This window comes from Sinohyriopsis cumingii, chromosome 15, assembly GCF_028554795.1.
Source record: "Sinohyriopsis cumingii isolate HCF-2022 chromosome 15, ASM2855479v2, whole genome shotgun sequence".
NCBI lineage: Eukaryota > Metazoa > Mollusca > Bivalvia > Unionida > Unionidae > Sinohyriopsis > Sinohyriopsis cumingii.
Window position 1 is genome coordinate 60,296,116 of NC_142975.1, and position 15,179 is coordinate 60,311,294.

The 15,179-nt window shown below is 34.8% G+C and overlaps 1 protein-coding gene across 1 annotated transcript; it reads left to right on the forward strand.

Moving 5' to 3' along the window:
* Nucleotides 1-11,054: 11,054 nt before the first annotated feature.
* Nucleotides 11,055-13,806, forward strand: LOC149781898 (uncharacterized). The gene is made up of 2 exons (XM_089936095.1): nucleotides 11,055-11,333; nucleotides 12,638-13,806. Exons 1-2 carry the CDS (start codon nucleotides 11,231-11,233, stop codon nucleotides 12,850-12,852), a joined length of 318 nt encoding a protein of 105 aa, XP_089792221.1. The 5' UTR covers nucleotides 11,055-11,230; the 3' UTR covers nucleotides 12,853-13,806.
* Nucleotides 13,807-15,179: the final 1,373 nt, after the last annotated feature.

Genomic DNA, 15,179 nt, shown 5'->3' on the forward strand with positions numbered 1-15,179 from the left:
CCTTTTCAAGGCTACCCCATACTCTAGAAAAGAAATCACAATCGATTCCCTATAATAAGTTATAAAAAAATAGAAGTGCGTGTATAAGCACATGAATTCTTTATCTTGTTTGGAAAGTGAGTGCGTGTGTGTGTGTGTGTGTGTGTGTGTGTGTGTGTGTGTGTGTGTAAGTATTTTCTTTAAGTGGTTTGTCAACATTTTTTAGAATAGTGATTGGTAGTATAAAAAAGTGAGTGAGTGTTTCTTTTAGGTCCGCGCATTGTTTGGTCATGATCTAGGTAATATAAGTTTTGTGTCTTAGGGGGATGTTTTCCTTCACGTCCGTGCTTTTCGTATAAATACGAAACTGCTCGGCAGTCTATCTACACATGTTGATTGATCAACACTACAAAATGAGCAGAAATCTAGCTAAACTTCTTGAATTCCATACCCACCTCGAATATGCCAGGCTCATACTTAATGAGCTGGCCGCAGAGGCTATAGTGGAAGAAGGAAGGATGAAAGAGGAGGAGAAAAGAAACAAAGAGGAGGAGGAAAAGGAGAGAGGAATGGCTGTACCACAGCCACAACAAGGAAATTTCAGAATGCCAGAGTCAGAAGATTGGGATTCTGAAGCCACTCATCCCGCCTCTGCACTCCCAGCGAAAAGAGTGAAAGGAGACTGGAGTAGGAGATGAGTGTGCGGTGCCAGGCCGGGGAGGTGCAACCACTAACAGGTGTCTGTGGAGTTGAAGAAAAAAATCAGCCCTTTTCAGGGCTACCCCATACTCTAGAAAAGAAATAGTAATCGATTTGCCAATGTGTGTATGTGGAGTAGTGTAAATATAAACACTCACTCCTTTCCTAGTGTGATTGTATTTGTTTATGTGTGATTGTGTGTGTGTTTGTAAGCGCTGAGGTAGGTTTATGTGAATGGTAGATTATTGGGTTTTGTAAGCGATCACGTACGTTTGTGTGAATAGTAGATTATGGTAATGGTTTTAGCTGCTTGCGTGTTTGGATAATAGATTATGGGTTTGATTTAAAGCTTCTGCTGTGTGTGGATAGTAGATTATGATTTTTTATTTATTTTTATTTATTCATTTTGCTGCTTACCGTGTGTGGATAGTATATTTGGGTTTGATTTTAATGCTCATCATGTGTGGATAGTAGATAATATGAGATGAGAAACGTAGGGGATGTTTTCCTTCACGTCCGCGCTTTACCTATAAGAACTCACGGCGTTAGTCGTTCGCACCATTCCACGGAATAAATAGAGAAGATGGAGGTGACAAAATTATTCAGTCTGTTAAGAGATATCTATTTCTGGATAATGGATGTTGAATATGTTGTAGAAAGAATAGAAAAGGAATGGAGTGATGGAGATAGGAAAGACTTGTTAACCATTCAAAAGAGTCTAAAGGTAGCCAAAGATCTCATTGTAGGGATGATAGAAGAAGAAGTGAATAAGTCGAGAGGATTTATTGACCCACCTTATGTCAGAGTGGGAAGTTTGAAAAAAGCACTGGATCATGTCATCCAAGTCCGGTGCTTCCTAGAAAACCTATTATATTGGACGGAGTGGAGGAAGGTAAAATGGGGGTTGGACAAGTTGAAGAAAGGGGAAGATCTCATGAGAATGGTAATGGAGGAAGAAGTCAAGAACATCAAAGAGAAATGGAGTAAAGAAAGAAAAGAAAAAGAAAACAAAAAGAAAAGGGAAGAGTTTGAGCGGCTTAACAATAATTGGATAAAGATACAGACCAAGTTCAGAGCGTTGGATCATCCTGACTGGATGCCGGAAAATGATGAGAAGGAGAAGAAGAAAAAGAAAGGAATAGTGGAAAAAGTCAGGAAGTGGATAAAGAACTGGAGAAAATAAAATAAGAACAAGAAGAAGAAGAAACCCAAAGGCCCTTTTCAGGGCCCCTTCAATGCCTCGAAAAGACCTTGACTTTCATTGCCTTTCAAAAAAAATTTTTTTTTAAACAAATGTTGTCTCTATGTTTATAATCCCACCATCTATTCCCATGTTAAATTCCCCTTGAGGCTAGAGTGTCGGGCTTGTTTTCCCCATGTTAAATTTCCATTGAGGCTAGAGTGCCGGGACACTATTTTAACGTTAAACTCCCATTGAGGCTAGGATGCCCCACTACACTACTAACAGTGAATACTTACTTGTCCTAATATCATTTCATATTGACATTAAGTCAATTTTCCTTAAAATCAAAGCATTCTAACACCTGTTGCGTCCTTTGAATTTTATATTTTTGATAATAGAAAGTTTGATGCAGTAATTTTAATAAGATACCCTACTAATTACTTACGGATTATGGTACGTACGACCATATGTTACGGGGCCCTGATTGGTCTAAAGCGCTCTCCGTTACGGATCACTGCCATCTCACTTGTCATCGTGGGTTCGAGTCTTGGATTCAGCCAATGTGGGTATGTGAGAAAGCTTGCCAGTAGCTTCTTGTGGGAAGGTGGTTCTTGCCGGGGTTTTCCGGGTTCTTCCTCCACCATTAATACTGGCCGCCGTGCATAGCCTATCGTGTGCTGAAAAATGGCGTTAAACCCAACAACAACAACAACAACCATATGTTACGGCTCTTGGACTGCTGACTTTGTATCACTCCATGTTTGACCTAGATAAGGAGGCGTTTTACCAAGCCATTTGGTTAGAACTAAAGAGGAAGATTTGTTTAATAAGAATATTACGATCAAAGAGAGTAAAATAAAATGGTAGCAAATATTTGTTTTCTGACTGCATCGTCCCATTGTAGAAGTCTTAAATTAGAAACACGAACACCTATGACATCATATATACATCTGTATAAATGTATGACTGTGCCCCTGCGGTAGCCTACCGTACTATTGGATAAAATGATTAGGGTGTCTAATGGCTAAAACCCGTCTCTCTTTGTATTGCTCAGATCTCCTAGATGACGGAACGTGTCGTGATTGTTGATAGCTGTTAACAATTTGGGTTTCAAACAATTTAACATTTACATTTTATGTTCTGTCGAAGCCAAATTTACCCCTTATTTTGCCAGATATTTAGTATAAATGAAAAGCATCATTAAATAAAAACCATTGAAAATCACCAAATGTACTTTCTATTTTAATTATTAGAGCAGACTAAACTTAACATGGGTACTATAATAACATAAAAACAGAGACCCCATACGTGTAAATGTGTCGGTTACCATTTAGTTTCTAGATTTTTGTCATAGCGTTCAATGCTTGGCCTGCTCTTTGTGGTGTAAACTGAAGATGTGACCATTAAATAAATGATGTTGAAATTCATGTATTATATACTGATTGGATAGTGGCGGCTACTGAGTGAAAGTGCAAATATTGTATCCACTAAATATTACAATAAATTATTATAAGGTGAATATATATATATATATATATATATATATATATATATATATATATATATATATATATATATATATATATATATATATATATATATATATATATATAAATCGGCTCATATTTAGTCAACAACGATTAAATCGTGGGTTCCACAGGCCATGCCCTGACCTTGTTTACTTCAGTAAGACATGCATGTTTTACTTTGACAGGTAACATTGCTAAATGTTACTTGTAGGTATTAGTACGTAAATAATAATGTTAATCTCGTGCTACTTGAATGTAGTACCATATATTATTGTTAATGGCTAAAACCCAAGGAGAGATATATGTTGTTTGTAAGCAGGTTATCACGTTTCTTGTACAAAAAATATTTATCTCCAGTGCATGACGTACAGACAAATGCATTTTTTACACGATGTTTTCCACGTTTTTACTGTTCTGATAACGGAGGCTTTTGACGGGCATCGCAAACAACGAGGAATAATGGATCCTATTTGTATACCCTTTCATAATGCCTCAATACAGTCGTGAATACAAATGTATCCTATCTTACTTTTTGCACTATTATCTTTTTTTCTCAATATTCGCATCATTTACTTTATCTATGTGTGCTTGTTTGACCGTTTGATGCGATATTGGGGAAAAATAACTATTTGATAGAAGACTGTAACCGTACACGTTTTCTTTTTCTTAGAAATAATTACACTATCCTGAATTCCTTTGGCATGGATACATATAATTATGTGCATATAAATAATACAAAACCTAGAAAGCAGTGATTAATGTGAAGTTTATCAAAGTTTAGGAAATATTTAGAAAGAATTTTGTACGGGAAAGAAAGGATGTACTTAAAGACCAAAACTTCCTACTACGATGAATTCGTCGTAATCTTGGTAACCGAAAACCTAGGATTACTCATAAAGAACGATTAATGTCTTGATTCACCTAATGAAGCAATGAAAGACAGCTTAACAAACTCGAGGCCAATATTAATTCTTGATACATCCAATAAAATTGCATTAGTGGATAATGTTAATGCGAACAGAATGAGAAGTTCATTGTAAGAAGAAAAAAATCACCGCCCAAAAACCCCAATAAACTAATAATTACTGATCAAGCGAAGTTTGACTGCTGACAGGTATATTGGAAGAGTATTTGGGCTATTTATGATAGAATCCACCATGCGGGAGACAGAGACATACCTGATATCATTTTCTTATCGGCAAGTAACCAGTTGGATCACTACTGAAAATTGTAGTAGACAAGGTGATCATTGTTCTCCGATTCTTTTAACTGTATGTAATGAGATTCTGGGATTAGGTCCACATCTTTAGACACACCAAATATGTCTCGTCATAAGTCATCCTGCCAATGTATTAATAGTGCAAAGACTAAAGCAGTATGATTTGACAAATGTATGAAAATCTACATAGTACTTTGTTCCGAGTGAGTTTGTTGCTGTGTAGGAATATATCAAGCCCGTCCGGCTGAGACGTATGTTCCTATATTTTGTCAAACGAGTTCTTTGCCCCGACTCGTTTTGCATTTATTACATATCATCCTTGTTCACGCATTCTTTGCAATATATGGTTATTTACTATTTAGCTTTCAATTTAAAACAATTTTTATGAGACATATGAATCAATTTAAAGAGCAGCCACAGGCAAGTGGATTTTTCCTTTCTTCTTAAATGGAACATAGGTTTTGGACCATTAAGTGATCCTTTATCTTGCACCCTACCTACTGAATCAACGCTCTACTTTCAAGTAGACTTCAGAGTATGTTTCACAGACTATAACGGTAATTAAATACCTTTAATGTTATGCTGTTCATTCAAACTCATTTTTTATGTTTTCATTTAATTCAAGAAATTATTGAATTTTAACATGATTCCTTAAGTCTTACTTACTTTGTATAATCTTTAAACTGTCAAGACATGATTGCAGCGATAAATAACATGCTCTCTCTCTCTCTCTCTCTCTCTCTCTCTCTCTCTGATGATTGCTGTCACTTGTCACACCAGCTTCAACTGTCAAACAGTCTGTCCTACATATTACAGTCTCTCTAAGCTGAATACATTTGCAACGGTCGATACCATGAAATACTGAAATGCCCATAAACTGATCACTACTAATTATATGGGGCGCTCAACAGTTAATATGTACTTTTGAGAGAGTGACGTATGTAAGGTGAAGTAGTTCGCATTTAAAACATGCGCAATGGAGAGAATGTTGGCATACCTCTATGCTACATTAATGTAATGTGGATGATATTTCTTTGGATATTGTACTAAATTTTACATGATTTAAGCACACTGCTAACTAAAATGACTGCTGCCTTGTGTTAAAAAATCAGCCTGAATTAGTCTAAAGTACACTATACACAGCAGCTATTAAAATAGGGAAAATGAATTTTGCCAGAGTAGAAAATACCAGCTTCTGAAAGTCCAATGAATGAATTACCAAATATAACAAATGTAAAAAAAGAGTTATCGGCTCTTTTTTATACAATTTACCTTTGAAGTTCAGGAAGTGAAAATGACCAAGTAGAGCTAGCACTTTTTTGAAAGATGCACATCTGAAGTAAGGCCAAGCTGTATACTCTATAACTCATAGTACAACCATCAATCATACACCAAAATAAAGGGAATTAAAGGTTCTTTGAATTATACCTAAGATATACAATGTCTTTTTTAAATAGCCAGTATAACCAGTGAGAAACCAGTGAGAAAAGCCTGGGAAATTCTTTTTTCTTTAAAATTCTAACCCTTGCAAAATACGAAACTGTGGAGCGCCACCTTAGTACTCTCCCAAAATCCACTGCTGCAAAAGTGGCACTTTTCACCCGATACGACTGTTTTTCTTTAACTTTGTGTTGACATTGTTTAATAATGTATAATGTATATCAATAAATCATTCACTTATTGTTATGTGGTGGACTATTACTGAATAATACAAGTTGTAAAAGCAGTTCCAGCCTAACTGACTCGCAGATTCGACATCCGTATCAAATGTCAGATCAGACATGTCATTTTAAATGGATATGTAATAAGGACGACAGCAGAAATAACAGTATTCCTTACATTTTCGAAACAGGTAATTTCATACTGCTATGAATATTTTTCCAGACAAATCTTGAAGAATGATCTAAAGTTAATTGCAAAATTGTTGGTTCTGATGAAAGGATAGTATTAGCGCATTGATCCAAACGAATATTAAACGCCTTAAGGCAAATCACCCTTATACAATATCTTGATTTTCGAACATTGACCATCTGATTCTATGCTGAAGGATAAATATATAAACCATTTAAAACTTTTTAAAATTAAATGGATATAATAAAATGATAGAACAAAATCTACAACATGTGTACAATAGTACTCAAATAAAGTATTAAAAAATGATGTTGCTAAAACATTTATTTGGAAGTGAGTGACGCCTGGATACGTATGTTTACTGTGGATATTACTATTATGCTTTATAAGTCCTAAAGTATCTGATAGTTTAGAATTTTCGGACTGGCTTGCCAAAAGTAACATGAGAATTAGAACTTTATAAACCGCTCAGGTGGCCTAGTGGTTAGAGCGTCCGCCTCGGATGTGGAAGGTCGTGGGTTCGATCCCCGGCCGACTCATACCAAAGACTTACAAAAATGGTATTAACAGCTGCCTCATGTGGCGCTCAGCGTTAAGAGGTTAGTGTTAGGACTGGTCGGCATGGTGTCAGGATAATGTGACTTGGTGGGACATCATGCTACATGTCTGCGGCATGATGCCTCAGTGCTAGACATCACTATAAACTGCCACATTGCAGACATCGTAGTGATATGACTGAAAGATTATTAATGCTACGTTAATAAACCGAATAACACACACACACACACACACACACACACACACACACACACGCATAACTTAAAAAGAACATTATGTGGAAAGATGTAATTAACTTTTTAAGTATCATGTCAGAAATATAGTCATCCAGATTCAATTCTAACATTTTTGTCTAAAATCAGTGTTATATAATGACAATATTAAGGTCAGAGGTCAAAATGTGTTTACAAGAAGTTCTGCGTTATTTGTATTAATGAATTTTATATATAATAATGAAATGGTCTGCTTACAGAATTTTTAAGAATCCGTTCCATTTGTAATGATTGACTACAATATCTTTGTATCATATATGCTATTCAAGTTCTTGCAAGAAATAAGTTAAATACAATTTCTGGTTCATAAAATCGAAGACCAATTACTCCAATATATTTCTGCATTATTACTTATAATAAGTCTGCATAGAATATTAATGTAAACATGCTTTGATAGGCAAACCACAGGCATTTTAAGAAGATGTTAGATTATACACGCATCTTTTAAGAACCCTATCATTTAATCCAAAATGGTAGGCTGTATTAATACACTCAGAACTTTTGTTTCAAGTTCAGTCAATTCAATACCCAATTGGCAAACAAAATCAGTTGTTTATAGTTGTTTTGTTTCCAGAGTAGTCTTGGCCTTTACCGTTAGTTTGTACAATTTTGAAAGCCATACTCGTATCAAGTGACAAATACACATTGCTGTTATCGAACAAAACGCATCGCAAAATTATGTTTCCAGATTATAGAGCAAAATTTGCATGAAAAACCTAATTCCGAAACCTGTCGTTCGTAGGCAACAGGTAGATAACACACATATGAATTGTGATTGATCAAGTGGGTGGATCTTAGTTGTCTACGCGATTCAAGCAATCATCCCTCTTTAGCCAATGAATTTTGACAGATAATCATTTAAGTGTGCTTCAGCTGCCCATGACCATGTCAGGTGCCAGGTGTCGCATGATAATCAGGTGTTCGCAATGAAGCCCAAATGCAGAATGAATGAAAAGGACAACACGCTTCCTTTAATAATGGGTTCTCGGCCTTTAAAACGTTTTATTGGCCTCATTGTAAATATATAATTGTTTCTTTGATAATTTTCATAGCACCCAGTAAAAGGTATTGCTGACTTCAGGAGCTATGCATATAAATACTTATACCCTCATTGTTACTTATTTACTGATATCTAAGTCACGAGGCTTTTCCAGTATATTTCATTTTGCAACCTTGTAACTCCAAGGCTATTTTCTGTAACAGAATTATAGCTCTTCACAGATATCTATGATTTTAGTAAATTTTAACTTCGACAAATTCGTTTAATTTCGATTCGAGAAATTGGTGATTTCAGCTGATATATTTATGTCTTTCAAAAAGTTGCAATAGGTTTAGAAGATATCGCTTTATATGGGTTCTTCTTGTTTTATATCCTTCATGCATCGTTCTAATTCGTTGCAGAAGCAAGCGGGCCACAGACTAAAAATGATATTCATCCATAGCTGTATTTTCCACAATCTATGTGAATTTTCTCCTGCTTTAATGACTTGAATGTTTGAATGAAGATACACACGCACAAATACACACACACACACATATATATATAGATACATACATACACGCATGCATACATCCACACACACATACGCACATACATGCATACATACATACATACATACATACATACATGTTGCATCAGTCTTTCAGACTAGCTTAGCCTGCGTGACTCATATTATAGGTGCACTGTGGCCTAAATATATAGCTTTCTAACTACATATTTATGTATCCATCAATCTAACTATCATTAACATTTTTTATCTATTTGTAGATATAGCTACTATCCACATTCCATGTATCCGTCTCTCTACGACATGCCTACTTAGCTACAAACTCTCTGACTGATCTGCTCGACTAACTGACTTATCGATAGAACTAACTATATGAACAATGATATAATTTGTTCGGAGGAATCCAGCAAATAGGTTTTATGTACCAGTCAATTAAATAGGTGAACAATTTATCAACATTCCTACCTGTCACTCAGCCATCGCTCACCAATCAATGACGCTGTACTTTAATTTCTGGCAAAAGGTTCGATAAAACTAATTTGTGGGTTAATTCAGTAGCTAATGTGATTGTCTCTGAGATAAACGAGACGTGAAAATAAAATCTACGATGAAATTGGTACAGTTACTGAGAGAACCATATCAAGAACAAATGATAATAGAATGTCAAGAAAGAAATAACAAACTTGATCTCATCTTTATTTTTTCATTGTGTACTTGTTGCAAGTTTTGTTAGATAGTTTTTTTTATACGTATCTATAACTTTATTATCAGAGTTATCCATGGGATAAACCATTTGTAGATTGGTGTCCTTGCGATAAATCAATCAGCATTTAATTTGATCACATTTGAAGAATTAATTTGTCCGAAAAGCCAGTTAAATAAAGTTATCGTTGTGAATAAACAAATCATAAGTTGATTTATCTCGTTTAAAGATCGGAATCATCCGTGGGATAAACCAATCAGAACTGATATTATCTTATTTGAAGAATGCAGTCGTCTTTCGAATAAATCAATGAGAAAGTGTTGTCTCAGTTGAAGATCAGAATTATCCTTGGGAGAAACCGTTCAGAAGCCTACAATATATTATATAAGTTTGGAGCTGTGATAGTGATAAAACATTCAGAAGAAGCGATTTATCCTTAAAATTTCGTTGATTTCAATTAATGATTAAATCCTAAAACGACTCCAGTTGTTTGGGGTTGGGGCGCTTTCTGTTGTCGGAAACATTTGTGTTATGAAAACAACTGAAACATTTGCTTCCTGATTTTCTGATATTTACTTCGAATTAAGCAGGAATGAATGAGTTTAGAATTTTTTTTAAAACAGCTTGGATAAAGTCCAAGTAAACCAAATGTGTTCATTCTCCGGAAGCATAAATATTTACCAAGTTAAAATTTGGGATTTTGACAGTGAAGCCGATATTACTCTGAAGCTACAGAATCACAAACGAGGATTAGCAAAGTATCACTGCCATGGGAATGCGTATAATAAAGACAATCAAAACTGTTCAGCTGTTGAAAAAGATAGGAAAAGAAGGCAAACAGACACACCTTTTTAAGATTTGGTTACGTTTCCGCAAGGGGCTAATAAATCTATCGTAGGTAATCTTGGACACGAAAAGTGATTAAAAGTGGGACAATGTTAGACCCTCCCTCTCTGTGATTACTATTACTGAGGAAAAACAGAGCTAAATGAAAGGATTATTGCTGTGCTGTAGACGTTTGTACGAAAATATTTAAGTTTTACACATTTTGGTGTTAGTTCGTCGATAAGCAATTTAACCCCATGTATATTTTTCAAAATATTAAAAATTTCAAATGATATTTAGAAATAACAAGCTATGAATCTCATGTTTACTTTTACACAGAAGAGGCATATTTTTTCCGTAACCATAAATCATGGATGCCCAGTCTAATGATATTCGCGTCTGTATATGCCAGGAGCAAGACATGACTTTGTGGTTTAAAAGGTGTATCCATTTGACCAATGTCCTAAACGTAATTTGTTTTCTTTCCTCATTAACTACAAACAGTGTGTGTAATACTAATAAACGAGCGGTCAGTGACAGAGGGAGAGAAAAAGGAGTGACAGAAGCGTTCAAGAGGCACTGGCGTAACTAATCCTTGCCCTTTCGTGTGTCACAAAGTGATCCCAAGACGTCAGCACTGACAAAGGAAAATTGACGATGATAGAGTAATTCACAAAAAGACGGATATTTACCACACTACCACATGACTGATTGAGTTAAAAGGCGGCTAATCAGACAACAGGATGTCATAAGCCTGTTGAAGCTTGATAGTAGCACTTCACTGCAATTGCTGACTGGTTTCATACAGCAAAGTGCGCATTTGCCTGTGACAGAAAAGAAGACTCCTAGCTTATTTTTTTTCTTGACCGTGAACAAGGCTCTGAAAAAAGGACTTCCAATTACAATGCGTTCCTTCATCGTGCTGTGTTTAAGCATCTCTATGCTTCTGGGGCAGGCATCGGCTCAGGGACAGGGAAATAACCTTTTGTTTCCTCTTCTTCTTGCCGGTAAGTTTCAGTTAATTTCTTGCAAACTTTCAGATGCATCTTTATCATTGAAAATCGCTGGTAACTGCTAAAGTGATTTAAAAACTTCAAGTCAGTGAGGATAGTTCTTAAAGTCAATGTTTAGAAATTCGGAGTTCGCACAGATTGGACGTATGTAAAATTATTTTTTTGTTAGATTCTCAAACAAATCTATGTTAAATCAATATGTTCTCTGTCTCTTTGTTTTCGACTTTATAGAGTAAGGAGTTTTAATTATGAACTATATTTCGAAGTGAACTTTCTTATACAGACTCTGAGATTCTTCAAGACATATGTCAATAATGCATTAGAAATGAAGCGAGATAGCTAAACTGAGGTAGCGTATTAACAAATTTTGACAAGTAATATACCAATGGAATCGGGAACTAATGGGTACCCAGTATATATAATCTACAAAAAATGGACATCCAATATACGTATTCTACAGAAAGTGCATCCAATAGACATAATCTACAGAAAGGGCATCCAATAGACTATAATATACAGAAACATGGACATCAAATAGACATATTCTACAGAAAAGGGGCATACAATAGACATAATCTACAGAAAGGGCATCCAATATACCATAATTTACTGAAAAAGGGCATCCAATAGACATAATCTGCTGCAAAAGGGGCTAACCTACAGAAGAAAGGCCTCTTCAGAGTGTTAATATTTCTTAGGCTTAAATAATGCTAGCATTGAATCTACATCCTGCGAAAGTCGACATGAAGGATGCACATGAAGGATGCACAAGTCAGTAAGGTTTTTTTTTGGATTACTCCAATAGCGTGCGTGGTAGCTCCATGCATGCATAATAATAACACATATAGCTTATCAAGACCAGAGTGGGATATTTCATTATTCCCCTGCAAATAAGTTTTCATAAACCAACCTTGATGTTATGGTTTTCTTCTTTTTATACAAGGAAATTCGTATATATCCAGTCTAATAGTAAACATGGCTGATTGGCGCGATTGTTTCATAATTTTTTTAAAAACGGTTACATAAATTTACAAAATATTGGATCTATGGATGTCATCTCATCGAGAACCAGTCTGTGTTTGTTGTCATCGTATAGTTTGCAATATACATGCACACAAATATTGTTAGTTACAATACAAATATTGTGTAAAACGTTCACAGAAAATTCTATCTCACTCATGATTGTTCCCCCATTTATTAAAGTACACGTATTGAACTTGGAGTGAAACAATGAAAGCTTTGATATGTGCATTATTATTATTATTATTATTATTATTATTATTATTATTATTTTACAGGTGGTGACTTAGGAGGAGACAATCTTTTGAGACTGAGCTTTGCACGGTCTTTATTTGGAGGTGGCGCTGATCCATCGGCTGCTGCTGGTGCCGGAGGTGCTGGAAGTGTCGGAAGTGCTGGAAGTGCGGCAGGTATTGGAAGCCAGGGAGGTGCAGGCGGTGCAGGCGGTTGCTTTGGATTGCCTTTTTGGCTTTGTTTGAGTATGCTTAATTAAAGACAATTTAAAGAAACATCGCCATAGATGTGCATTCAAATAAATTATTCAATGAATGAAGAGGAACCATCTCTGCGCTGGTTATTATCACCTGATAAACATTTTATGTATTATTCCCGTGCAAGAATACGGAAAGTGTGGATTCGATTGTGCAAGTTTTGTTGTAGAATTCACTCTCAGAATGCGTTCATTGTACATCATGTCTTCGTTTGACGAAAAGCTATTTCTTGTTTGTTTTTTTTTCTTCTTAATTTAACACAGCATTATTAACTCAACAAACGTTGTATTCATCTCTCTAAACATGCATATGTTGTTATAGGACATTTTGAAGATTGCGATAACTATGTTGTCCTAGTGCATAATTTACTTATCATCTTTTCATTATGTGCAAGACTCTTCAAGGGTGAAACACGTTTTCTTTCTCAAGATACTAAATTATCACTTTTTTAACTTTTGGGTAGGTATCTCAAAAGGGACGGTAGAGGGAAAGAAAAATAAAATACAAATCTTAAATAAGATACAAATTATCAATTATGTCTGGTTTTGGGGGGAGTGGGGGAGGGGGCATACCTTATTTGAATATATTGGAAATCGACGTATAAGAAAAATTATAAATGTTCCCGATTTTCTAACAAAAACTGGGAATATTTTAGATGTGGAAAATAGTTAACGTATCATTACACTTGCTGTTTCTGATCCACTCTCAAAGCAGTGAAGTTTTAGAAAGGGTTGGTCTTTTTAGATGCTGACTAAATCACCATTATCCTATTTTATAGATATAACAAATTGAAGCAAGTTTCTAGGACTAAGAAATATAAATCTTCAACGGCATGTGAATGTTTTTCACTAGAACATTTACATATAGTTTTTCTCGCATAAGTTTTTTAATGTTTATCAGCAACAGGTATTTTGTAATTTTATGATATGCATTTTGGATAAAATATTGTCACAGTACTACCCGTATTTGTATATTTCTTCCTAATCATACTCAAGGTTCATATTAGTAATTTTACAGCATAATAAGGATAGAGGAGCAAAACTGGGTAAAGCACGAGTTCCGCGTGCATCTTAATCAGTGTACAAAAGTGCGTATTTCATGCGCAATAATATACATTTTTGCAAACACACACACACACACACACACACACACATATATATATATATATATATATATATATATATATATATATATATATATATATATATATATATATAGTCACATGAAAGCATAAATCTTTGCTTGATATAAAGTGTACATGCGCACATTTATATAGATATCTGTTCATTTTATACCATATATTCACTTTATAAAACGAATAGGTATATATATACACCAAAAAGATCGGAAAGTGCTATCCCTGGATTCCTTTAGAAGAATGTTTGATAATAGTAGGCAGAATTAATATTTTAATACAAATAATACTATTATTGGTGATATGTGCTTAATCGTGAGGGAATAAGGGCTCGTATGTGCAGGAACCTCCACAGAGTACGAATAAAAATTCTCTAACCTGTATGATAGTAGTATTTGTATTATATATATATATATATATATATATATATATATATATATATATATATATATATATATATATATATATATATATATAGATAGATAGATAGATAGATAGATAGATAATCTTGAAAACATTTTAAGATTCTAAAAGCATTCACAATGGATGAAACACAAATGATAGACATAAAATAGTGAGACAATGTACCGAAACTTGACAGTTCAAGATTTGCTTTGTTTATCAAATAATTTTTCTTGAACTGATGCAAGTAAAGATCGTTACAGCCTATATTCTGACTTTCACAAGAATTACATATCGACTGAAGGAGGCATTGATCCGTATAACTAGACAAAGGAGAGAAACGTGACGGTCTTTGCTCTCTCATAACCACATCATTTTGATAAATTGTATTTCATTCGATAAGTTTAGTTCTTTAGAAAATTTTCTCTGAGGATTTTGTATCAGAATAAGAAGTGCAGTAATGTAATGTATTTACTTTGAACATTTAAATAGTTTTCGTTTCGAAAGTATCATCTTATAAATTTATCTCTCCATCGCAAACTTTTCTTAATGCACTTTACTTATTTTTATATTATGTGGTTGTTCGCTAAAGACTAACAAAATATGTAAACCGATTCTTTGGTAAAGCAGACCCTTTTCATAGCTTTTACGTAAAAATAGCTGGTTGGTTTTTGAAGAGTTTAATGACACTGTCTAGCAATTTCCTGAGAGGAAACGGGACCCAAGTTCCTTCCCCAAGGACAAGAATTGGGAGCAGCCTACCCGGAATGCTTTGCATGGGCCCTGAACCAG